At 59.6% G+C, this 24949-nt stretch overlaps 1 protein-coding gene across 3 annotated transcripts in view; it reads right to left on the bottom strand.

The window, feature by feature from the left end:
• SH3TC1 (SH3 domain and tetratricopeptide repeats 1) overlaps positions 1 to 24949 on the bottom strand; it is a 52787-nt gene that overhangs the window by 10707 nt on the left and 17131 nt on the right. For 2 of the 3 annotated variants that reach the window (XM_068543491.1, XM_068543489.1), the window contains exons 2-13: positions 21183 to 21264; positions 20074 to 20288; positions 16342 to 16434; positions 13889 to 14016; positions 12441 to 12546; positions 11550 to 11696; positions 10736 to 10916; positions 9846 to 9922; positions 8811 to 9006; positions 5334 to 5467; positions 3574 to 3612; positions 268 to 1932 (exon numbers count right to left, since the gene is read on the bottom strand). In XM_068543491.1, the coding sequence (XP_068399592.1) occupies positions 268 to 1932; positions 3574 to 3612; positions 5334 to 5467; positions 8811 to 9006; positions 9846 to 9922; positions 10736 to 10916; positions 11550 to 11696; positions 12441 to 12546; positions 13889 to 14016; positions 16342 to 16434; positions 20074 to 20242 (2935 nt within the window). In that variant the 5' untranslated portion in view covers positions 20243 to 20288; positions 21183 to 21264. The remainder of the gene's footprint in view (positions 1 to 267; positions 1933 to 3573; positions 3613 to 5333; positions 5468 to 8810; positions 9007 to 9845; positions 9923 to 10735; positions 10917 to 11549; positions 11697 to 12440; positions 12547 to 13888; positions 14017 to 16341; positions 16435 to 20073; positions 20289 to 21182; positions 21265 to 24949) is intronic. The other variant, XM_068543490.1, reaches the window with a different exon arrangement.

The raw sequence follows: 24949 nt of genomic DNA, 5'->3' as shown, positions 1-24949 counted from the left end.
CCAGGATTCCCGGCCTCGGGACTTTCAATGCGCAAAGCAGGACGGTCCCAGGCAAACCGGGACGAGTCGTTTGCCCTGGTGACATCTGGCCCAGCGTGGGACACCCTCCAAGCATCTGCAAACATCTGCTGGTTTCCAGTACTCAGCATTGTCAGTGCAAAAACAACCGCTCGCTTCTGAATCGCAAACCCCAGGTGTGTTCTGAACAGAGATGGAAAGAAAATGTGTTTTCTTTCTTTCCAGGAAGCCAGTGTGCCCCACACTTACTCTCCAAATGGTCTGTCTCCACAGCGACCAGAAAGGCCCACTCGTAGTAGCACTTGCCCTGCCGGGTAAGGGCCCTGCGGGTGCACAGGTGACCCAGCCGCAGGAGCACCTGGGTGAAGTCTGGGCCGCACTCTCCGCTGGGCAGCCTCGAGAAGAGCTTCACGGCCTCCAGGAAGTAGTGCTGGGCCAGCCTGCCGGCGCCGGTCTGCAGGCACAGGGTCCCGAAGTTGGCCAGGACCACCGCCTTGTTCCGCTGGTGACCCAGGCGTCTGGCAACCCGCAGGGCGCGGTAGTAGCTCTCGGCCGCCTGCCGAGTCCTGCCCATCCTCTTCAGGGCAATAGCTACCATGTTGGCGATCACGCCCTCCTGGTCCAGGGAAGCCACCGCCGCCTCCAGGACGGACCCCAAGATGTCCAGGGCTGCCGGGATCTGCCTGTGAAGCACGTGCAACCAGGCGAGGGCCACCAGGCGGTCCACAACCGTGCGGCCGCCAGTCTGGGCGTCCGTCTCCGCGGCCCGCGTCATGAAGGCGATGGCCCTGCCCTGTCGCCCGTGGTGGCTGTGCAGCCGGGCCAGGCTGGCATAGATGGGGCCGCGCAGCGCCTGCCCCACGCCCGAGTCCGGGGAGGCCAGGGCCCGCAGGAGGTAGGGGGCGAGCTGGGCGGGGAGGCGGGGGAGCCGGGGGCTGCTCCGCAGGACCAGGGCCGCGCTCCGGAGCGCGCTGTCCAGCGAGCCCCGCGCCCGCCGCGTGGCCACCTTGACGCAGCTCAGCGCCAGCTGCGGGAGGCACTTGCGGCTGTAGACGTCCGCCAGCAGCAGGTAGCAGTCTATGGGCCACGAGGCGCCCGAGGCCCCCCAGGCCCCGTGCAGCTGCAGCAGCCTCTCCAGGAAGGGCAGGGCCTCCTCGGGCTGCTTGACGCGGACGTGGTGCTTGGCCAGCAAGAAGCAGGCCCGGGCCTCGGCCTGCGGGCTGCGGGCGCAGATAGCCCTCCGCAGGCCAAGCTGCAGGAGCCCCGACTCGGCCTCGGAGCCGCCCACGTGGCCGGGCGTCCCCAGGAGCAGGGCCAAGGCCTTGGGCACCACCTGCGCACACTTCTCCCTGTTCTTCTGCCGCAGGTGGACAGCGGCCAGGCCGGTGTACACGGCCGCCACCAGGACGAGGTCTCCGAAGCGGCCCCCCAGCGCCCCCAGGGCTTCCTCGAAGTACACGCGGGCCTGGGACAGCTTCAGCCGCCGCACGCACAGCCGCCCCAGCAGGAAGCAGAGCCTGGCCAGGGCCATGGGCAGCCCGGCCTTCTTGGCCAGCCCCCGGGCCTCAGCCAGAAGCCGGGCCAGCTCCTCTTCGTCGGTGAAGCCGCCGAACGCGCCGCTCAGCCAGGGCGGGGAGAGGTCGTACAGGCCCTGGAAGCCGGCCTCGAAGCCGGGCTTGTCCAGGAACAGCAGCAGGGAGCCCAGGGCCTCCGAGTCAGCCCGGTCAGCCCCGGCGTCCAGGCGGAAGGAGGGCTCCTTGGTGTCCGGCGAGCTCACACCACTGGATGCCCCGTGGGCACCCGGGGACGTTGGCTCCTTGGGGCAGCCCTGGCAGGACTTGCATCGTTCTAGGACATTCCTCACCTTCTGCAGGGTCTCACGTGGCTCTGGGTGCAGGCAAGGCGGGGGCATCTCTGCAAGTGACCAGAATGCCCACATGGGTTAGAGTGTGACCTGAGTCCAGGCTGGGCCAGGGGCGTCCCTCCCCGAGCCGCCGGGTCCCTGTCACCTCTCCCACGGGGCTGCCCTGAGATTTCTGTGGACTGCGGAGCGCGGAGCTGGGCACAGTGCGGGGCCGCAGTAGGAGTGACTGCTGGGAGAACACGGAGCGGGTTGGCCACGCTTTTATCAGGTAACGCTCCTTACCTTTGTCCTTCCCTCTCAGCCAGGTGAGGCGCCCCCAGGAAATCAATCAGTAGCCAATCAGAGCTGCTGCCCAGCATGAGCTCAAAAGCACCCACAGAACTGACAGTGGCCTGTGTGTCCATCTGCCCGGCTCTAGCATGGGGGTCATTATGACAGGAAACACGGAATGGCTCCCAGAGCCCGGGGCGCCCCCTTCCTCTTGGCTGGTTGGGGAATCTGAGGCTCACGGTCACTAAAGGGTTAAAGAGGAGTGCCGGAGAGTCTGGGGACAAGGAGGTGCCCACAGCTGCCCGCCAAGAGGCTGTTGGCCTTGGATGGACTCAGCGCCCGGAGGCATGTCCAGCCTCGAGGAGCAAACAAGCTACATTTCCTGTTGCCAAAACATGGGCTTTGAAGGGGAATTTGTTTGGAAGGAAAGAACCAGGATCTAAAGACTCTTCTGTTTCGAGTTCACTTGTAGAAAAATATGTTCAAAACTGTCTATTAGTCTGTAAAGCCTAGGAATTTAAAAAATTAAATATGGTTGAGTGGCAAATGTGCAACTTCACCATGTACTTGATGAGCTAAGAAACGCCTGCAATCCAGCGGAGGTGAGTGGGCTCCCCAGGGCATCTTCCCACGTTATCCCGGTTATCCTGTCCCCGACAGCTGAGATCCTCCCCGAAGACAAGCCTGCAGAGGGTCTGGGGAGGAGGGAGGGCCCTGGAATAGCCCTGGGACCCCGGGGGCTGGCTTCCGGGCCTCTTCAACCAGATCCCAAAGTGGTCCTTCTGTGTTTGTGCTTAGATGGATCCCATCCCCAGGGACTCTCAAAGGGTCCTTGGCACCTGTGTCCCCAGGCTCTCCCTGATGCCGACCCCCTACTGTGGGGAGAGGGCGTATGGAGGGAGAAGGAGGGGGTCTCCCTGAACCAGCCCCCCACAGGAAAGAGCAGGTCCTCAAGGGACTTTTCCAACATAAGGCTCCAAATTCAGCAACCTGCACACCCCCTTCACCCCTCCAAGCAGGGCACGGGGCAAATTTCAGCTGTTCTAGGTTTCCTGAAAGGAACCCCGAACCAGGCATGAGCTCAGACAACGGCGGGGATGGTCCATCTTTGCTGGGGGCAGTGCAGGGGGACCAGGCATGGGCTTGGCAATGGAGAGGTCACCCTCCCTACATGGGCACGGTGCAGGGGGGGGCTGGCACGTTTGTTGAGGACCTGCTGTGGCAGTGGAGGGGAGCCTCACCTCCACCTCATCCAACGTCCCCCCTCCAGGTCCGACTCCCTGCCACCAGCCCTCCCCCACGGAGGAGTGAGGTCCGTGGCCAGCACCCATCCAAGCCCAGCTCTGCCCCCCCTGCCCGGCATCACCCCAAGGCCCAGCCCCATGACCGGAGGGACCCCAGGCCGTGTGGGAAGAACGTACCATGTTCTTCTTGCTGCTCTGTCTCAGCTTCTTCTGTGTCTGAAAAGGGAGAGAAGGAAAGCATCACCCGCCGGCCAGCACCCTCTGTGTCCAGGGCCAAGTCGGGGGTGGCGGGGCCGCACCAGAATCGTAAAGTCCCTGACACCAGCTCCCTGAGGGGAAACGGGCTGGGCCGGGGGTGGGGTGGGGCACTGGCCGAGAAGCCACATCTTACAGGATGTGTCCCCACCCTGGCCCACCCCTGCAGGACTCCCTCCTCCCTGAGAGGCTGCTGGCTTCTGCTGCTCGCCCTCTGGGAACAGGGGACACACTCCCCCCTGATCCCGTCAGCTCCCCCAGGGGCAGGGTGGCAGATCTGGGATTGAACCCCTCCTCTCCCACTGCCAGCGCTCCCCTGCGCCTCAGTTCCCACCTCCTGAAAATGGGCTGGCACTAATTGCCCCGTGCGTTGCCCTAGAAACCAAAGGAGAAAAAGAGCTGCTAAAACACATGGGAAGTGTGAAGTGCTGTCAACTACACAGCACCCGGCAGAGAGGATCCCACAACACCCCGCAAACGAGGGTCCCCACGCGGCTTCCTCAGGAAGAGAAGAGATCGTGTGCCAGGCTGGCTTAAGCCTGATATGCCAAGGCCAAATTTAAGTATGCCTGTTTAGGAAGAAAAACTGATTTGTGGGATCTCGAAAGTTTAAATCTAATATTGGCGGGAAAAGCCTTATAACACGTGTCAGCAGGCAGGCAGAGAAGATGTGTGTGTACATATGCACATACGTGTGGATGTGTGTACATAGGTACACGTATGTGTACGTGTGTGTGCGGATGTGTATGCATGTATTCACACGAGCGTGTGCATATGTATATGTACATCGTGGATGTGTGGATATGTGGGTATATGTGTACGTGTGTGGCTTTGGGTGTGTACGTGTGTGGCTTTGGGTGTGTCTGTGTGTGTTCATGTGAGTGTGTGTGCATGTGTGTACATATATCTGTGTGGGTGCGTACACATGGGAGCATTTATCTCCATCCAGAGGGATGAAGGAATGAGCTGTAACGTTACGTCCCCATGACCCGTGGGAGTTGGGGGTAAGTTTGCTCCAGCACCGTCCCCTCTGCTGCATTTCCTTTCGTTGTAGCTGCTGACACGCTTCCTTCATGTACGATTTGCACTGCAGCCCGAGGCCCGCACGCTGGCCCTGCCCCAGTGCAGCAGGGGGCCTTAGGCTGGCACCTGGAGTCAGCGGAGAAAAGGTTTCGCTGAGGCCCATCCTCGGGCAGCTGGGAGGCTCAGGCCCGCTTTCCTGCATCTCCTGGCCCCTTACCCTGGCTCCTCTGTGTCTGGCCTGGCATGTCCCCACCTACCGGGAAGGCAGTGACAGCATCTATCTGATCACCTTTAAGAGCCCAGGGGCTGGCATTCATTACTGTGGCATGACGGAGGAAGCAGAATATTCCCGAAGGGAAGCGGGGTGGGTGTGGGGGAGGAGGGGTTGCCGCTGTGAACAGTGGGTGAAGCCAGATCCATCCAAAGCTCTGCTGAATGGACAGTCCAAACTCACAGAGCCCGGTGCCGACCGAATAGGGCTGATGGGGTCTCAGCCACGGGAAAGCTCTGCACCCTTTGTGGTCTTTCCAGAAGTCTGCCCCGAGAAAACTGTCCTAAATCATGGGCCGTAGGGTGCAACCAGCGGCGGGTCCTGAGAGGGGCCCGCAGTCATCCCGAGGGGGGTGGGAGGAGCACCCGCCCACACCCCGCACACCTACCCAAGCTGTACACAGTGCAGACGTCCATGCTGGACGTCCTCCTCAGTAGCTGCCTGGCGTCCTCCTCAGAAAAGCGTCCTTCGCTGCTGAAGAAAGACCTTTCCTCTTCATTGAGAAAAATCACATTTTCCAAGCTGGAAAAAATAAAGTGCATTTAGATTGCATGTTTCCAAGATTTCACACAAAGACCCTTTTCCACTCCCTCACTTGACAGATGGTCCCTGCATACCTATCCTGTGCCCAGCGGTGAAGACACCAAGATAAAAACAAAATAGATCCTGCCCTTAGGGATGCTTTCTCTGGCCAGAGGCAGACGCCCAGGAGCAGGAAATGCTGCGACAGATGCAGCTGGTCACAGCATCCTGGGAAGGTGAGCTCCTGGGCAGCCTTCAAAGCCCCACCTTAAATGCCCCTTCCCCTGCAAGGCCGGCCGTGACAGCTGCAGGCAGACTCGATCCCTCCACACTGTAAGCTCCACACAGAGCCTCACACAACACGTGCTCAGGGCACGTGTGTGCTCCTAAAAGTCAGGGAGAGGAAAACAGGAAGGAACAGAGGAAGGGAAGGAGACAGGGAGGGGGAGGCAACTTCTGCTTACAGGACTAAATTACCAGCAAAATATGAAACTTTCAAACGTACTTCAGAACTTAGAGGGAGCTCTTTTGAGAAGTTAAAGAAAACCTTAGGGTAGATTGCAGGACATTCGATAAAATAGGCCTGTATTCCTCAAAAGTGTCGGTGTCCTAAAGGACAAAGAGAACAAGGAACTGTCTCAGATCAAGGAAGTGAGACTAAAGAGACAGACAGGTGTTAACATGGGGTCTGGAATTTTCTTTGGCTATAGAGGGAATTACTGGAAAAATTGGTAAAATCTAAGGTCTGCCGATAATAGGATTCTATCAATGTTAATTTCCTGATTTTGACAGTTGTGCTGTGGTCATGCAAATGATGTCCTGATTTCAGGAAACACATATTACATCATTTAGGGGTAAAGGGACATTGTGTTTGCAACTGACTCCCAAAGAATTTAGAAAAAAAAAAGAATTAAAAAAAAAAAAAGGGCTTCCCTGGTGGCGCCGTGGTTAAGAATCCGCTTGCCAATGCGGGGGGCACGGGTTCAAGCCCTGGTCCGGGAAGATCCCACATGCCGCGGAGCAACTAGGCCCGTGAGCCACAACTGCTGAGCCTGCGCGTCTGGAGCTTGTGCTCCGCAACAAGAGAGGCCGCGACAGTGAGAGGCCTGCGCACCGCGATGAAGAGTGGCCCCCGCTCGCCGCAACTAGAGAAAGCCCTCGCACAGAAACGAAGACCCAGAACAGCCAAAAATAAATAAATAAATTAATTAATTAATTTAAAGAAAAAAAAAGAGGAGAAAGTAAACGTCATAACATGTCAACATTTGGGCAACCTGGGTGAAGGACATACAGGAATTTTATGCCCTTTTTGCATCTTTTCCCTAAGTCTGAAATTATGTCAAAATAAAGTTAAAAGAAATGAATGGCTACCAGAATGCTCATTAAACAAAAGATAAAAGACTCAGATCTGGAATAGGAAAGATGTTCAGTAAACATTTGTTGAGTGAATGAGGGAAGTTGTTAGGGCTTCTCCAGCTGTAAACAGGACCAATGGCACTGGGCCCTGTCACCCTTCTGGGTTAAGGGAGGGCAAAACAGACTGGCTCATTCCCACAGCAATTGCAGCTCAGCCCGTTAGCAAGCTCAGGATTTGTTTAAGTCTCATGGAGCCCAGCCATCTGTTGAGAAGTTGTGGTCTCCCCAGAGATAATGGCAATCATCTAGACCAAGGGTGCCCAAAGAGTGTTCCACAGAACAACAGCTGATAGTGTTGTCTGGAAGTCAAGTGTGAAAAACGCATTTCAACAGGAGAAAGAAAAGTTTCAGACTCTGGGTGCCTTCCTTGTGCTGGGAATCCCTGTGGACCACCAGCCAGGGCGTGTGGAAAGCACATCCTCACTGATGAAGCTTGAGATGGAGCCCTGGGGGGAACACACTTTGGGAAATTTGGGTCTAGCTGCTGCTCTGGGCATCCGAGCCCAGCCCGGCTTCAAACAGCTTCTGATGAACAGGAGGCCATGGAGCAGACAGACACTTGAATTAGGAAACAGAGTGACTGGTGGGACATGTCATGAAGCCAAAGTGGCCTCTGAGGCTTGGTTTGGGAGGCGTTGGTCTGTCTGAGGTGCCAGACAAGAATGAGACGGGATGTCAGGGCTAGCGGGGCCCCGAGGACGAACATCTCACAATGCATCCAAGGGGCAGATGCTGACCCAGTGAAGGGTCCTTTCTCTACGCTGACTCCTGGGCTGAGGTCTTGACAACAAAAGGTCAAGAACATAGCTGTGCCGGCTGACCACTCCCTCAAGACCCCCCTGCTGCTGCCCAGGGCCAGGCAGTGGGGACTTGGAGGTGACCAGACAGTCCTGGCTCAGAATTCCCTGGATGGGGGTGGGGAGGTCACACGGGGAGAAGAGCACAGCCGGGAAGGGTGCGCCCAGGGATGAGCCGCTGGGGATGAGACTGGAGGCCATCGAGAGCCCCCAGGAAAACGGGGTGGCCGGGATGGAGGGGGCATCTTACATAGAGGGAGGCGCACAACCCAGAGTTGTTCTAGAAGGGGTGAGCCAACCCGCACGCTGGCCTCGGGGTGACACGATGGTGAGTGGTGGCCTTTGAAACTGGGGGTGACCAGGGCCTGGGTTGCAAGAGGCCTTGAAAGCCAGGCCCAGAGCTTCGAAGGGCTTTACGAAGGGGAATGGCAGGGTGTACTGGCTTGAATAGCGTCCCCCCCCAAATCCATGTCCCCCTGGACCCTCAGAAGGTAACCTTATTTGGAAATAAGAGGATCTTTTCAAATGTGGTCAAGTGAAGGATCCTGGTATGAGGAGATGACCCTGGGTTGTCCGGATGGTCCCTAAAGCCAACGACTGTTGTCCTTACAAGAGACAGACGAGAGGACACAGACAGAGAGGAAGCCACGTGAAGACGGAGGCAGAGGTTGGGGTGATGCGGCCGCAAGGACCGCCTGAAGCCACAGGAGCAGGAAGAGGCGGGAAGTCCCCTCCCGTGGAGCCCCCAGAGGGAGCTCGGCCCTGGCCACACCGTGATTTGGACGTCTGGCCTCCAGTCTGTTGTTTTAAGCCCCCAGTTTGTGGTGCTGTCCCCGTAGCCCCAGGACACCCGTGCACGTGGACACCTTTGTATTTCAGGGACCAACCCTGGCAGCACTTGGAGGAAGGGCAGGAGGGGTCCAGACAGGAAGCTGAAGTCATGCCCTGGGGACAGTGGGATGGCCCTGGGCTAGGCCCGGCCCTGGGGACAGAGGTGGGAGTGACGACTAGGAAGAGGGGCTAGGGAGGGGCAGGAGGTGCTGTCCAGGACACTGCGGATCTGTCACCTGGGAAGCAGGTGGACGGGGCAGGGGGTGGAGTCAGAGTGGGGTGAGGCCTCAGCCACTCACTCAGACGCTTGGCCCTGCACACGGATGAGGCTTGTCTGCACAAAGGCGACCTGCCCGGAGGTCGCGTGCCGGCCCAGGCACCAGGGCAGGCCAGGCACCTGGGCGCCCAGGATCTCGATGTGGTCACCGCCTCGGAAGGTCATCTCTTCGGGCCCTGAGCCCTGGCAGTCCGCCACGGCCGAGGCCAGGCCCACAGCTGCAGGAAGGAGGCCACACGGTCAGTGCTGGGGGGGATAGGGCCGGGGGGGGACCAGGCAGTCAGATGGGCGGCCCTCGGCCACATGGGTGGTGTCCCGGCCAGGGAACATGCCGTCCTGCTGAGGAACTGATTTAGCACCTGGCCAGGGTGCGGGGCTACCGCACACGAGGGGCTGGACATCCAGACGGTACCTGAAGCGGGGGGCCTCTTTATCCCCACGCTGAGGATAAGAAACTGAGGCCTGGGGATGTTGATTAACTAGGCCCAGGGCTGTCGGCCTCCAAGGCCAGGGCCCACCCAGGGCAAATCCAGCTGTAAATGTCCTCCCATGGGGCTTTATGCCCACTTAACAGGTCCACAAGCCATCCAGACACCAAGCAGCCTGGGGCAGAGCCAATGCACTGGACCAGGGACCCAGGCCGTCTTTTCTAAACAAGACCCCTGCCTCTCGCTCCTCCATTTGCGCACGTGGCGAATTCAGCCGGGGCCCTGCCCGCCCCACCTCCACCGCCTGAGGGTCCTCCGAGGTGTCTGACCCAGTGCCAGAAACAGAGCAGAAGTTGCGGAGGTGCTGGTCAAATAGGGTGTGGAAGTTACTCTCTAGAGGCGGAGTGACCAGGGACCCCGGCCCGGCCTCCCCGTGTGCTGTGTGACTTTGCACCAGCCAGTGGACCTCTCTGAGCCTCTGTTATTGCCTCAGGAAATGGAGGGGATTCTAGCTACCTCTTCTGGCTTGGGGAGGATTCAGGGTGGGTGCAGAAGCTTCGGGAATGCTGGTGCCTGCCCCTCCTCACCCACCTCCTCCCCAGGGGAGGAGGGCCAGTGGAAATATTTACCCATCGGCTGGATGTCTGGCGTCACAGGTCCACCCATGGAGTCGTTGATGGGGTCCCAGGGGACCCTAAGAGCCCATCTGGAGTGGGATGAGAGAGGATTTTAGGTTTAGGGCAGATTGAAACTGTGTGTAGGCTGGACAGGTCAACAGCCCCCAGGGACCTGAGCGAAATCCACCACCTGCCCCCGCGGCACGTGTGCACGCACACACACACATACACCCAGGTGTGCGGCCTTCAGCTCCAGCCATGCCCCACGCCCCCCAGCCCAGGTGTCTCCTGCCCTCCCTCACACTGGCATCCTCGGGGACCTCCCTCCATCACCCCGGGAGAGAAACTCAGCCACAGACTGTCATTTCATAGACACTGAACACAAGGCGATGTAGTTTCTCTCTTTGCTTTGGCTGCCAGGAAGCTCAAGCCAAGTTTATGCCCCACGTTCAGCACATGAGCAGGAGCTTGCATGTTACCTGTCCCTGCCTTCCCCAGGCTGTCCCTGCCTTGGTTCTTATTTGCACAGATCCCTGCGTGCTCCCTTACTATGAGCACAGGCTATGTAACTCCCGCAAAAGCTTTCCAGAACGAGCTAGGACAGGAAGCCAGAGCCCCATGTTGTACACTCCTAGGCCATCTCATCCCAGGACAGCCCTGCCGGGAGATGTCACTGTCCTGTTGTGCAGGTGGCAGCCCTGAGGCCCAGAGAGCTGGACTGGCTTGCTGAAGCCACACACTGAAAATAGCAGAAGGGGTCGTGGCCAGGTCTGCCTCGGGCTCACACTGGTCCCCATCTACCCGCCTTGGCCTACGGATGGACCCAGGTCTGGGGGAGTCTCCGGGAGGCCGGACAACACGCTGGACCCACAGGAAGCAGAGAAACAAAGGTCGGTACCTACTGATGGAACGGAATCAAAGGCTCCACTGCTGCCCTCTCCTCCGAGGACGTGCTGTGGCTGGGGGCCAAAGAGTCCACTGCCAGGGCCGCCTCTGCCTGGGGAACCCCCGAAGCCTGCCTGAGGGGCTGGAGGCCAGTCAGCACTCTCACATGGTGGTCAGGACACCGGACAAAGAAAGGCCCTTCAAAGCGGCAGAGGGTGGTCATTCAGGCGGCTGGACACAGGGGCAGCTGTAGTTTGCAGGCGGGACTACCTGTTCTCCGCCAGGAATACCTGCAGGGGCTCCCCCACCCCAGTTTCTGCATCCACAGAAAGACACTGGAGGCCCCAGGGGCCCAGACCTGGAGGCTGGACCTGGGCTGGAGTCCCCACTCCGCCGGGACTTGCCCGGGAGCCTGGCTCAGCCTCAGTCTCTCTGGGCCTCAGTTTCCCTATCTGGGCTATGAGGGGCTCGACATGTGATCCCAAGGGCCCTTCCTGCTTGGACCGCCACCGGCGAGTCCGGCCGCAGTGGCGACCTGTTGTCCGCTCTGTGGCTGGGGAAGGACAGGCAGCTAACGCCCTGTTTGCTGCGGCCTCAGAGCCCAACTGTGAGGCCACCAAGGTACTTGGAGCAATAGCTCGGTCAGGAACTCGGGCTTAGGGGGGCGCTGGCCAAACCCCTTTTCTGTTATTTCTTGGTGGGGGGCTTTTCCTTGCCCCAAGCCACCTCAGCCTCTGGCATCTCCGGAGCCCTTCTGCTGCCCGCGGCCCCGGGGCGTCCCCAGCCCAGCGAGGAGCTGACCAAGGTCACCATCGCCCGCACAGCGCTCACCTTCCTGGAAAAGGAGGCTCTCGTGTGTCAGCTTCAAGGCCTCCTCGTCCACGTGGACTTGGATGGCCGTCTCCTCGTCCTCGTCAGGCTCGAGCAGCCAGAAGGTCTGGTCCACGAGCAGGTTTTCCAGGCAGTGATGAGTGAAGCCTGGGGGAGCAGACAGCCCCGGTTACCAGTGGGCTCCAGGCCGGGGGCAGGGAAGCCCTCATGGCCGGGTGTTGGCCGAGCCCTGCACCGACCAAGCCCAGGGAGACGGACCACCCTGCCCTTGGAGACTCATGGTGCCGCCCACTACCTGGGCAGGCCACAGGTCTGAGCATCTGGGCTGCGAGAGGACCAGCCGTGATGGTGGACCACTCATCTGCCTCCCTGTGCCCTGGGAAGGTCGGGCAGGGTCTGGTTACTTCTTCTAGGACCCTCGGTCTCCTCTTCTATGAGATGGGACAGGAGTGTTCAAGGAGATCACGTACGCTGCGGGCGTGGGCACAGCCCTGCTCTAGGGGCACAAGAAACTGTCACTCTGAGTCTCATTTCTCACTTCCTCAGCCCTCAGACTGGGAGTGGGGCAGCAAGTTTCCCCAGGAGAGGCACTTAGACGGCCAAAGTCTCCCTTAGAACAGGGAATGTTTCAGAAAGAAAGCACTTGGGTTGAGGTCGAAACAGGGTTTCCTGGTCTGTGCTCGGCCAGTGAGAGCTCAGCTGCCCTGGGGGCGCGTCGCGCTCAGACCCGTGTGCATCTGTGACTCTGCGCATCACAACCTCGCTGAGAACGGGTGACGTCCAGAGAGGCCATCATGAACTAACTTAGTCTAAAGCCCCGATTGGTAACATAAAATGTTTGGTGTGTGACAAGCGTCCCCATAACTGGGTCTGCGAGGGTCACCGCCTTACCGAGAGCGTGGTAGGTGGAAAACTTCCAGATTTCTTCGAAAGTCTTAAACGTCACCACAATCCGATCCTGGTCACTGTGGATGGACAACAGCCTGGCCGATAGCTCCTTACGGGGAAGAAACAGAAATGAGAAACAGTCCCAGTGGCTTTGGGACGTCTGCCCATCAGGAGGACGGAGCAACAAGGTAGAAACATTTTGCAGAAGTGACCCTGGCGGGACTTCCCTGGTGGGTCAGTGGGTAAGACTCCACGTTCCCAATGCGGGGGGTGTGGGTTCGATCCTTGGTCAGGGAACTAGATCCCACACGCATGCCGCAACTAAGAGTCTGCATGCTGCAACTAAAGATCCCACAAGCTGCAACGAAGATCTCGTGTGCCGCAACTAAGACCCGGCACAGATAAATTAATTAATTTTTTTTGTAAGTGACCCTGATAGGGCCAGCAAGCACAGAGCTGATTCCTTTACAACCAAGCTGCTCCTCTCCTGCTCTCAAGCCAGCTGTGGCTCCCCAGGGCTGTACCAAGCCCCACTCCTTCCCAGAGCTCACAGCCTCCATGCCCTGGACCTGCACCCTCTGTGGCAGGTCCAGCATCCCCTCTCCTGACATCCAGCCCATGAACACCCCTGGTGGGGCTGGGGCACTAAAAGTGACACCAGCTGACGCTGACCAAGAGGGAGAGGGTACGATTATCATCTCCATCTGGATTAGGAAATAAGGTTCCGGTTCCTTTCCGAGGTCCGACCCTGGGACAGCCGGGATTCAGCCCAGAGCCAGCATGCACCCTGGCCTGGCATCACAAGGGCAGCCCCACTACAGAGCACCGTGCTGGGTGCACCATGCCTGCTGTTCGCAGGTCCTCACAGCAGCTCCGTGGGGTAATAAAGCTAAGCGTCCCCCGCATGTGGCTGAGGAAGCTGTGTTCACAGAGGCTAAGGGACCTCGGCCAAGGTCAGGCCAGGCTGAGTGCAAGGTCAGGTTGTGGCCTGTCAACCCTAAGCCCCAGGACCTCTGCCATGGGGAGGTGACCAGCTCAGCCTCCTTCTCCACCAACCTCCTGGCAGACCGTGCATCTGTGCGAGGCCAGTCACCCACAAATCAAGCAAAGAATAAGATCAACTCACAGCAGTCCTTTCTGCTCCCTATGAAGAGACTAAAAACCCAGCAGGGTGGGGTGTCCATGGAGAAAGGGACTGGGACATTCAGAGAGTGGTGGCCCACGTGTGTCTGGGGCTGTGTGATCATCATTCCTGGAGCCAGAGAGCCAGGAAAGCAGACGGGGGACAAGTCACCCTGGTGGTGGCACCATCGGGTAAGGTCTGGACATCATGGACAGACCTCCTCCTCGGTCCTCTGCCCTCTCCTCCGAGCAGTCCTCCTCCGCCCCATTCGCAAGTGTGGAGCCCCTGCACCTTCGCCCACCCAGGCCCCCCGAGGAGCCAGACTCACCCCGAGGGCACGGGCCACCTGCCAGCTGTCATTCTCCAGAAGACGGAGCCGGCCCCGCAGGACCTGCTGCAGGCTGGGGTCGGGCAATCCGCTCTTCCTCTGCACAGCCAGCAGCTGCAAGGTCAGGTCTGGAAGGGGACAGATCAAGGTGGGCAGTTTCCCTGGCCCAGGCCGGTTCTGTGGGGTGCCCTCCCTCCCCTGAGGGCCCCCGCCCACAAACATGGGGACCCAGATTCACACTCCACGTGCACGGCCTGTGGGAACTCTGCACAGCTGCTTTTCTCCCCTGAGGCCCAGTTTCTTTGGTGGTAAATGAGCTACGTGCTACCCACATCTTACAGAGATGGGAGGAAGTGTACTGCGTCACAGCCCAGAGACAGGCCAGCACAGGGCAGGCATTCAGCAAATGGTCCCAAGTCACCGTGACCTCCAGCCCCAACTTCTTCCACGCCTGGGCTCCAGTGGGGCATCCACACTCCAGCAGACACCCCATGGGCATCCTAGAACTCTTCATCGCCACCCCCCACCCAAAACTGGCTTGTCCTCCTTTCTTTACCATCTCCAGAAGGACCGCATCCCCAGTCCTGCTCAGACCAACGACACCTCCTTCCCTCACACACCACTGGCTGGTCCACCAGCGGACCCCACTGACCCCCCTGCAAAACCAGGCCGAACCCACCATGCTCACCCCTCACCACGGCCCCGCCCCATAGGTCCTCCTGAGCAGTGTCTGAGCCCTGGCCCTCCCTCCAGATGGTTCTCTGGTCCAGAGGGCCAGAGGGTCCCCTCACAACCAGCTCTGGCTTATGGAACGCCTTGGCCCTCAGCCCTCCGGGCAGTGCTGTCTGCCAGAAATTTCTGCAGCAATGGACATGTTTGCTCTCTGCACTGTCCTGCACGGTGGCCACCAGCCACATAGGGCCCTGAGCTCTTGAAATGTGGACAGTGTAATTGAGGAACTGGATTTTTAATTTTATTTAAGTTAAATTTAAACATACACAAACAGCCACATGTAGCTACTGTATTAGACAGCACAGCTGTGGTGGTTTTCCATCCCAGGAAGAATAAAATGCGGATCCTTTCCACCTTTCCAGGCACAGCCTGGAGCATCTTGCGCTTCACCCCGCCCCGCACAGCCCCACCTCTCCTCCCCCTCCCTTCCAGCCTGTGGCCGCCTCTCTGCTGCCCTGAGACATCGAGGCATGCCCCCGCAACCCACCCCAGGGCCTTTGCACTCACCGTGTCCTCCACCTGAAGCACCCTCTCCCAGACCAATTCCTGGCCTGGCTGGTGCCCTATGATTGGATCCCAGCTCAAATGTCCCCTGGCCACCCACACCCCGTCCCCCTGAGAGGCCTCCTGGCCGCAGGGATCCTCAGATCATGGTCTGTTCCAAAACTGGAGAGGGGAGATGAAGGGGAGAGGATGGGAAGGGGGAGGGGAGAAGAGAGAGGGAGAGAGGAAAAGGGACAGAACGCGGAGAGGGCGAGGGAGAGAGGTTCCTCACATCCTCTGAATAAGCCTTGCACCTGCCATGGAATTTTCTAGCTGGGGGACCCTTGAGCAAACATCCCCACCCCCTCCTGGGGGTCAGGGCCAGGGCAGAGGAGCACATCTGGGATCTGGAATCAGGCCCCTCCCCCAGCAGGAAGCCAGGCCAGCATTTCCCAACCAGTTCTAAAATGTGACCCCTCCTACTCCCGTAAGAGGGTGGGGTTGGATTGTCAATCTCATAATAATCTGCCTCGTTGCTCAAGGGTCCTGGTCATCCCGAGTGACCACAGGCAGCGCTGCCCACCCGAAGGAAAAGCTGGAGGACGGGTGGCTGTCACGGCAAAGGTGGATGGCCGACAGCGCTGGGGTCTCCATGCCCCCCACAGCTGGGGCTCGGGAGTCGGGTCTCCAGCGTTAGGGGCTTCTTGCTGCCCCCCTCCGCCCATCAGCGCCCTGCGGAAGTCCCGCCGTCCCGTCCTGGGAGCCCCTCCCCGGAAGCAGTTCCCCGATGCCTCTCCCGAGGGCCCTTGCCATCCCCCTGGCCCCCCAGGGTGTCCCTCCTGGGGTTTCACTTCCCCTGCGTGCGGCCTCCAGGGCCATGCCCCCCTCTTGTGTGGGCAGATGCAAACACAGAGTCCAGGGAAGGCCTTTGCACGTGCAGGCGAACCCCAGCCTTCTGTCCCCAAGTGAAAAATGCAGAGTCCTGGGCCCTACCCCAGACTCCCTGCATCAGAACCCGGCAGAACCCAGGCATCTGTGTTTAACAAGCCTCTCCGCCACATTCAGGGTGACCTTAAAGCAGGGCGTCCACATTAGAGAAGCCTGGGTTAGACGCTCCTGAACCAGAAGCCCACAGGATGGGTGAGGCTGGAGGGAAGGGGGGACGCCCAGGGATCCCACATTCACGTCCCCAGCCCAGACTTAAGCCCGACACACAGCGTAGCGCCCAGGACATCTACCTGTGGGGTAGGAGCCCATCTGGCCGGGAGAGGGCCCAGCAGCCGGTGGAGAGACGCCAGGGGCAGGAGTGGCATCTGTGTCAGAGCAGGGTCCTGTGATGAAGGTGAGAACAGGCAACTCTCAGCTAGGCAGGCGCCACCGCCCAGGTATTTCTAGAAGAAAGGTATGTCCACACCCCTACAAACCACTGTTCACACCCTTCCTCCAGGGTCACAAAGCCCAACAAGGTCGGGAGGCTATGAGTCTCCTACTGTGCTGTGACTAATTACCCTACCCTAGAGGCTTCTGGAAACAACACAGTGTTATCTTGCTGTTCTGGGGTTTGAGAAGGGTCTTGCTGGGACAAAACAAGGTGTGGGCAGGGCTGGTTCCTTTCCTCTGGAGGCTCCAGGAGAGAATCTGTGTCCTTGCTTCTCCAGCTTCCAGAGGGGTCCGCATTCCTTGGCTCGTGGCCCCTCCTCCATCCCCAAAGCACAGCATCTTCAACCTCTCTGTGATTCTGACCCCAGGATAATCTCCCCGTCTCAAGATCCTTAATCCCCTTGGCAAAGTCTCTTTGGCCGCGGAGGTAACGTGTGTGTGCACAGGTTCTGGGGACTAAGATGTGGACTGCTTTGGGGGCCTTTACTCTGTTGACCACAGAGGGGAGGTGACAGCCCAGGGGGAACTCGGGGTCTGCGGCAGATGGGGCTGCATCCTGATTTTGACTGGCCTGTGAGGCCAGTCCTCTGCTGGTTGTCGCTGCCCCCAGCCCCCAGCCGGGAAGCCAGCTCCCAGTCTGCACCTTGGCCAGACCCCTCCACACACACACACACCCGTCTCCGCCCTGCTCGGTTCTCATCTGTGCAATGGGATGAGCAATCAGGGCTTTCAGCTCAAAGGGGATCTGATCTGGAAACACCTGTGGTTCCGACAGATGGCGCTGAACCAACCTCACTGCAACCTCTTCACCCCGGGGAAGTCCCGCTCAGCCGTGGGCACGGTGCTGCCACGTTGGCCTTGGACCGTGCAAAACGATAGGCTCATTTCTGCTCTCTCCCCACCTACGGTACACCAGCCCTAAGCCTGTGTGGTCAGAGCCCATTTCCAGCCCTTGCTTGCTCTGCATCCCCAGAGCGGGGACTCAGAAATGCCTGTCAAATCCAAACAAGGGCACGGCACCCAGATCTTGGCTTTAAGCACCATCCTCCCCCTGAGAAGCCAGGGCTCCTTGAGGAACGGCCGATTCCAGGGCTGCGACAGGGAGAGCAGAGATGAGATGTGAGCCTCTTGTTGTCCCAGAAAGTAGGAGGTGCTCACAGGATGCTGGAGATGCATCACAAGACCAAATCGGGGGCAATGTGAACAACAAAATAAATGACAGCAACTGCTAGGGTCCAGAGAATGAAATAAAGACCTCTGAGCCCACACACGCCAAAATAAATAAATGAATACCTGGGGAGAGGGGACAACTCTTCTTTTCCGTGGAAGGTCCATTAACAAATGTCAGAAGAATGCAGCATTAGAAAGTCACCATTTAGCAACCTTCGTAATGTTATGATTTCAGTCAAGAACCTTGCACAGATGATAAAACTACTGCTTGATTAGGACCAGAGGAACCGACTAGTCACAAAGTCCCCAAGTATCATCCCACGGGCTCCTTACTCATGACAAAGGGAAGAAGGGTGACTTTGACAGTGACATTTACGCTGTCAAACACCTCCTTAATCAAGTGATGGACGTGGGCCGTGAACGTCACCAGGGACCGGACAAATGGACATCGAGTTCTCCTGGTTGGCCGCACTGAGAGGAACCAAACACTTCTGGGGTATTTCTGCCCAAGTACCTGCCTGCAATCCTGAAGAAACAGCCACACTTGAACTGAGCTGTACCCAAACATTCTACAGAATTCCTGGCCTGGAATCTTCAAAGTATCAACCTCCAGGTTAGAAAGCTCCACAGGCACATGGCCACAGAATGCAAAGCTTGACGAGGGTTTTCTTTGGTGGAAAGGACATTATGGGGACAGATGGCAGGATGGGAGTGAGGTCCGTCTGTAGATTAGACAATGGTGTTGTTCAAACCAGGAGAGTTTGAAGTTTGAAATCATTGCACAATGGCTCTGTATGAGCAGGTCCTGGTTTTAGGAAACACACACGCCAAAGCACTGGGGGGTAAAAGGGGCATCATGTCTGCAGTTTACTCTTAAACTGTCCTGAAATATAAATATATTTGTAAGTGCAGAAAGAGAGAAAGCAAGTGTAGGAAAATGTCAACATTTGAGGAACCTGGGTGGTGTAAATGGGAATTATTTACATTATTTCTTGTGACTTTTGTTGTCAATTTGCAAAAGAAGCTGAAAGGGGAAGGGGCTCTGGGTGGATGGGGTGAGAGCCCACTGGCCACTTGGCTGCTCGGGGCCAGGGAGCCCAGGAAGACAGGAGGGGCTCCCAGACCCCGCTGCCTGGGCTCACAGGTCCACCCCAATGCCAGCCAATGCCAGCTGTGCTGTGGGGCAGCTAGGGCAGGAAACACTTGGCAACATGGTCAGAATGCTTCTGGCTCGGCCGCAGCACCGACAGCAGGAATCCCGCGCTCTAGGACTCACGGCCCCTCCTGGGCTGGGCTGCCATGCGGGAGGCTGGTCTGGCCCCCATGCATCCGGGGGAACCCAGCTCCTCTGTCGCGTGCTGGCGAGCTCTGGAGGGCGCCCGACCCAGTGGAATCCCCAGGCCAGGCCCCACAGCTCCTCAGAGCCCCTCTTCCAGGCCAGGCAGGTGTCTGACTAGAGGAGTCAGCACCCACGAGGGCCACCCCGACCTTTCCCATCTCCGCTTACACCCGGAAGGACCAAGAAAACGGGTGTAAAAATATCTCTAATCGCTGAGCATGCACGGCGTCAGGCTCTGGGCCAGGCACCGAGTATGAGGTTTTGTTTCCATTCCCCCAAAGCATCAATCATTCGTCATTCCAATATTTATTGGGCACCTGCTATGTGCTGAGCCCTAGAGGCAACTGAGCAGGTGACCAGGCTGAAGGTGACGATGTGACAAAGGGAAGCCCGGGGAGGGACAGGAGGACAGGCTGTCCCGGGCTCGGGGAGGGGCCTGGGCCCACCTCAGCCTTCCCCCCGCCCTTCCCTCCTCTCCTCCAGGACCCAAGGAGTTAGGGAGAGGGGTCCTGGAGATCACCTAGGCCACCCCTCAGCTTTCCACGTCAAGTGGCCCAGCGACACTCAGGATGGGAACCAGGTCCCCCGGCAGGCAGCCCAGCCCTGCTCCCCACGCAGCCCAGCCCTGCTCCCCTCACAGCCCCTCTTGCGCGCAGCTGGGCAGGTCGGGTGGGAGGTGGCTCTGCCCTTGTCACACCCCTCCTCCTCCGCTGTTCAGGAAGTAATCCTGCCGGGGGCCTGGCCCAGGCACTGCTTCCTTCCCCTCCCTGGGCATTGGTTTGCCCTCCTGGAAGAATGAGGGACGCCCCGTCCTGAGTAATCCCCGGGGCTCACCTCCAAGGACAAAGCAGAACTGTGGGCACCCAAAGCTGTACAAGAGCTATAAACTCACCCAGGGCTGCATTTCTAGAATCTCCCACCCCTGCCCCTCGCCGTGCCCTGGACAAGCACGAGGGGGGCCCCCATCTGTCGTAAATGCTCACTGGGCGCATCCTCCTTCGGCACAAGCACTGACGGCGCAGGCATCCAGCTCCATCCTGGGTGGGGTGGACGGCCGGGTGGACACACATGCCGCACTCACCGCTTCCAACGGTAGACTTGGCCTCCTCAGGCCCTGCTTGCTGCCAGACGACTGACGCACTCGCTCCCGCTCTCTGGACCCCGCGGTCACCGCTGCCTCCCGAGGGCCCCACGGGCCCCCTCCCCGTCGGGGCCGGCTCCCCAGCGGCCGTCTCCGCCGGGCCCTCCATGACGCAGTGGCCTCAGCGCCAAGGGCTCTGCATGCCGAGCTGGCCTCTGTGGAGAGAAGAGAGTGCAGGGGTCAGCAGTGGCGACCTCCCTAGGAAGACAGGCGGCCGGCACCAGCACGGATGCTGCCGCCAGAGTTGGGGTCAAGAGGAGAGAATGCCTCCTCTTCGCCCGGTGGACCCTTGAGCATCCTTCCAGAGCTCTGCTCACCGGCCACTTCCCCTCCAAACAGCACAGTCCGCCTGGAATGGACTCTGTTGGAGACACGTGCCTACGTTTGCTTCCAGTTGGAAGTCCTTGTGGGCAGGTAGGGGCCCATTCTTGCTCATCCACAGACCCCAAGGAAGTATCTCAGATCCTGGCACCTGGAGGCTGCTCAAAACGTTCCCACCGGGGCTTCCCTGGTGGCACAGTGGTTAAGAATCCGCCTGCCAATGCAGGGGACACGGGTTCGAACCCTGGTCCGGGAAGATTCCACACGCCGCGGAGCAACTAGGCCCGTGTGCCACAACTACTGAGCCTGCGCTCTAGAGCCTGTGAGCCACAACTACTGAGCCCCTGTGCCGCAACTACTGAACCCCACGCGCCTAGAGCCCGTGCTCCGCAGCAAGAGAAGCCACCGCGACGAGAAGCCCGTGCACCGCAACGAGCGCAACGTGGAAGCAATAAAGGCCGTGTGGGAACAGGGAACAGAGCAGGTGTCCTCTTGGGACATGCCGGGACCATGGTTTAGAGATAAGCCCACGGCACCCCCCACCCAGCGAGGGCTGGGAGGGAGAGACTCTCCCAGAGACAGCGCATCTCCTGAGAGAAGAACATTCAGCTGCATTTCATATGGGGCTCAGCTGGGCTGTGACTCCAGCCTCGGATTCCCGGAAGGTCCTGCTGCTCTTATAACTAACCCCGCGTCCTGGGGGCCTCAGTGGGCCCCGTCTCTCTCACCGGAAGAGGCCTGCACCCTAGCAGAGTCCCCGGAAGGAACGCCGTCCAGTTTTGCAGGAAATGGGCCAGGTCCCAGGCTGCCCTGTGAGGGAAGGAAGCAGGTGGCAGAGGGCGGGAAAGGAGGAAGTGGCCGGGGAGGAACCAGAGACGGCTCCCCACTCCCGGGGTGCCCTCGGGCCTCCCCCCGAGAGCCGGCCATCATGCACCACTCTTTCCTGGGGCCAGAGAGGAGCGAGGGCCTTTACGACCCCGACAGACGGTGCTCCCAGGGTCTGGGGTTTGGTCGCCAGTTAGAGGACACAGCAGGACACGGCACCCCTTCCAGGCAGGGGTGACAGGGAGGGCGGGTGTGCAGCCTGGGCACAGAGGCAGAGCCCCTGCCCCCATCCACAAGGACGGGAGTCACCCACGTCCCCCTCAGTTTCCACCTCAGGGACGGAGGGGACAGGAATGGCCCTGCTCACTCACACGGAGGGTGGGCAAGAGCAAGGCCGGGAAGCAGGTGCAAGGGAAGCCCCTCTTGTCGGGTCTCTCTGTTCTCTGATGGAGAGCTGGGAGATTTCAACCCCAAACCCAGACCGGGCTGGCGAGCATTCCCTCCGCACAGAGCAGAGCGCATGGGGAGACAGGAGAGCACACCTCTGAGCCCCTTCCCTGGGGACAAAACTGCAAACTGGAAAGCAGGTCTGGCCTCCTCCAGACCCACACCCCGTCCTGCGGTGGGTGCTGGGGAGCGGGGGGCCCAGGAGAGACCCAGAGGATGCTGGCGAGGAACATGGGGCTCGGAACCCACTGGGCCTGGACAACCCCGAGAACCCCTGGCCGGTCTCCCAGCTCCACCCGCTTCCTGCAGCAGAGAATGGGCGGGAGATGCGGAGGCGGAGGGCGGCAGCTGTCACGCCACCTCGGGGCTGGGGGCTGGGGGCTGAGGCACAGGACACGGGGCACGGGCTGTTTCAGGTGAGGCACAGGGTTGCGGGGGGCACAGCACTGAGCGCCCCGTGAACGCACAGAGGAGCCACCAGAGCACCGTAAACCCTGAGAAGGGCTGCGTTCTATCCCTTGGAAGTTTCGTTCCTGTATTTGTGCAGAAAGGACAGAGGAGGAGAGAGTGGAGGTGGCACCTGCGAAGGGGGGCCTTGGGTTCACTTCCCTGCCTCGAATTTTCACCAGGATCAGGGGAGCTGGACCTCCGTCAGACCCAGCAAGGAGTATTTTCAGAATTACGGACCCAAGGCTGTCCCGGGGCGGTGGCAAGTCTCCACCGGCTCCCAGAGGGCCTCAGACACAAGTATTTGTCAACACCTGCATGCACCGGGTGCCTCAGCCAGGTTCACTGCGGCCGGCGGGGAAAGCACATCACCCCGTTCTACGGATGGAGAAACTGGGCTGGGCTCCGAGGGGTGGGCAACTCAACCCCCTACACACACACACTCGCACACACACACATATATATATATACTCTCACATTAACACTCTCTCACACACTCACATCGCCCCACACACACCCCAGTCCATGCCCACCCTGGTACCCTTCTAGGCAGCCCCTCGCCCCCAGGGAGGAGGGAGTAGGGCAGAGGAAGCTCCCTTGCCAGAGGAAGAAGCAGCATGGACCGGCAGGTTCCAGGAACGCAGCATTGCTGCAGAATTCTCCAGCAACCTTTGTTAAATGTCCAATGTCATTTCAAGCCCTGGTGCCTTGTACTCCCCGTTCCCTGGTCCCCGGGGGCCGTCCCCACCCTTGTCACGCACGAAGACCTCCTGGCATCTTTCAGGGTGCCGCTCTGTCTGTCTGGCCCTCCTCAGCCCCCAGCCAAGCCATCGTCTGTTTCCTTCCTCTCTTTACTCTGAAAACAGCGAGCCCCATACCTGTCATCGAGGGCACCGTGGCCTGGGCACAGGTGGGTGCCGGGACCGGGAAGCACGCGGCTTGGAGGCCAGGCTGCCGTCCCCGCTGCTCTGCTCTTCTGAAGCATCTCAGTAGGGCACTTGGACCCGTTGTCCTGCACAGGTCCTGTTTGTGGGGGCTCTATAACCCCCAGCCAGTGTCCTCGTCCCCCCTCTCTACAGCCAGGCATCTCGCACAACCCACACCCAGAGCGTCTGACTCCCTTCCCCGCCTCCGCCCAGGAGTCAGGACCAGCGCATCAGCGCCTGCGTCCCTGCCCCACGGGCCTGCCCCCAGCAGCTCAGGGCCGGTTTCCTGAGAAAACGGAAGGCTTCGGGGCTCAGGGGACTTCCCACTTGCTTGGTGAGGGGCCTGCCCATCAGGCAGGGCTGCCGGTGACAGTCGTAAGCGTGGGGTTCCTAGTCACAGCCTGCATGAGGAAGTGGGCTCTGTCTCCCTGGGAGGGTCCCTCCCTGCTGGGTCCTAAAATAGCCTTGCTCAGCCCAACAGGCTGCCGGCTCACGACTGCACGAGGGGCCGCCCAGCCCGCAGCCTGGCGGGTGTCCAGAGCTCCCACGGGCGGCCCTGCGGAGACTCAGGGGCTCTCCTTCCCTGTGGCCTCTGACTTCTTTGCTCTGCTCACTGTCGGACCACCCGATGGGTCAGCAACAGGCCCCAGGTCCCAGCCAGCACCCAAATCCAGGGGACGGGAGTTTGGCACCAGAACACCGAGACCTGGGGTCAGTGGGCTGGAAGGCCGCCCCATGCCTCAGTTTACCCACCAGAGAATGAGAATGAAAACACCACCTACAAGGAGGTCAGTGGATTAAAGGACGGTGCTCCTGGGTTACAGCTGCATTTAACAAATGTGGGCTGGACAAGGGGAGGAGATGATTTGGGGAGGTCTGGCCAGAGCTTTCTCTGGACCCGTACCGAACAAATGCCTCGAGGGCCATGCAAACCTCGTCCACCTCACCAAGAAGCACCTCTTGAGGGTTGTCTGGTCACCCCCTGTACTGGGGTGACCAGTGCACCCCCAAATTCATGTCCGCCACTAACCTCAGAAGGTGACCTTATTTGGAAACAGGGTCTTTGCAGGTGAGGTTAAGATGAGGTCACACAGGACTGAGGTGTCCCTGCATGCCTGGGGTCCTTATAAGAAGAGGAGGGACACAGACACACCTGGGATGCGGTGTGAAGATGGAGCCAGAGACCAGGGCGATGCGCCCCGCGAGCCCAGGGACGCCTGCAGCAGCCAAGAGAGGAAGGACCCTCCCCCAGAGCCCCCCCCCCCCCCGGGAGGGGGGCACCCTTCCCACACCTGGGCTTCAGACTTCCAGCCTCCAGAACCGGCGGAGAATTAACTTCTGTTGTTAGAAGCCCCCAGTTTGTGACCCTTTGTTACGGCCGCCCCAGGACAGTAGTCGCCCTGGGTCCCCCCTGCCTTGATTTTCTCTGCTGTAAAGTCGGCGTTTCGGGAGGAGGATTAAGTGACCTCAGGCATCAGACGCTGCTCAACACCGGATACAGGAAGGCTTGTCATCGTCAGGGGCCACCACCCTGCAGCGCTAAGTGTCCTGGCTTAGTCCTCATGACGGCCTGGAGGAGCGCCACTGCGCCCATCTCACAGAGGAGCCGTGAAGGCTCCACGAGTAGCTGTGCTGACTCAGCCCGGCCGGGGGGCTCTGGTGGGATTTAAACCCAGGAGGGTCTGAGTCCAGCCCTCGACACCCACCCTGAACCTGAGCACACCCTCTATGGCTACGCCTCTATCCACAAGCTTAGCCACAGCACCGCCCCCCGTGCCCAGCCCCCCGCCCCATGGGAGGCCACGCCCCAAGGGACCCGCAACACTGAATCCCGCCAGTGTGGCTTTGCC

The sequence above is a fragment of the Eschrichtius robustus genome, chromosome 4, assembly GCF_028021215.1.
Source record: "Eschrichtius robustus isolate mEscRob2 chromosome 4, mEscRob2.pri, whole genome shotgun sequence".
Taxonomy (NCBI): domain Eukaryota; kingdom Metazoa; phylum Chordata; class Mammalia; order Artiodactyla; family Eschrichtiidae; genus Eschrichtius; species Eschrichtius robustus.
Note: the sequence above shows the minus strand (reverse complement) of the source record. Positions and strands in the feature narration are given on the sequence as shown.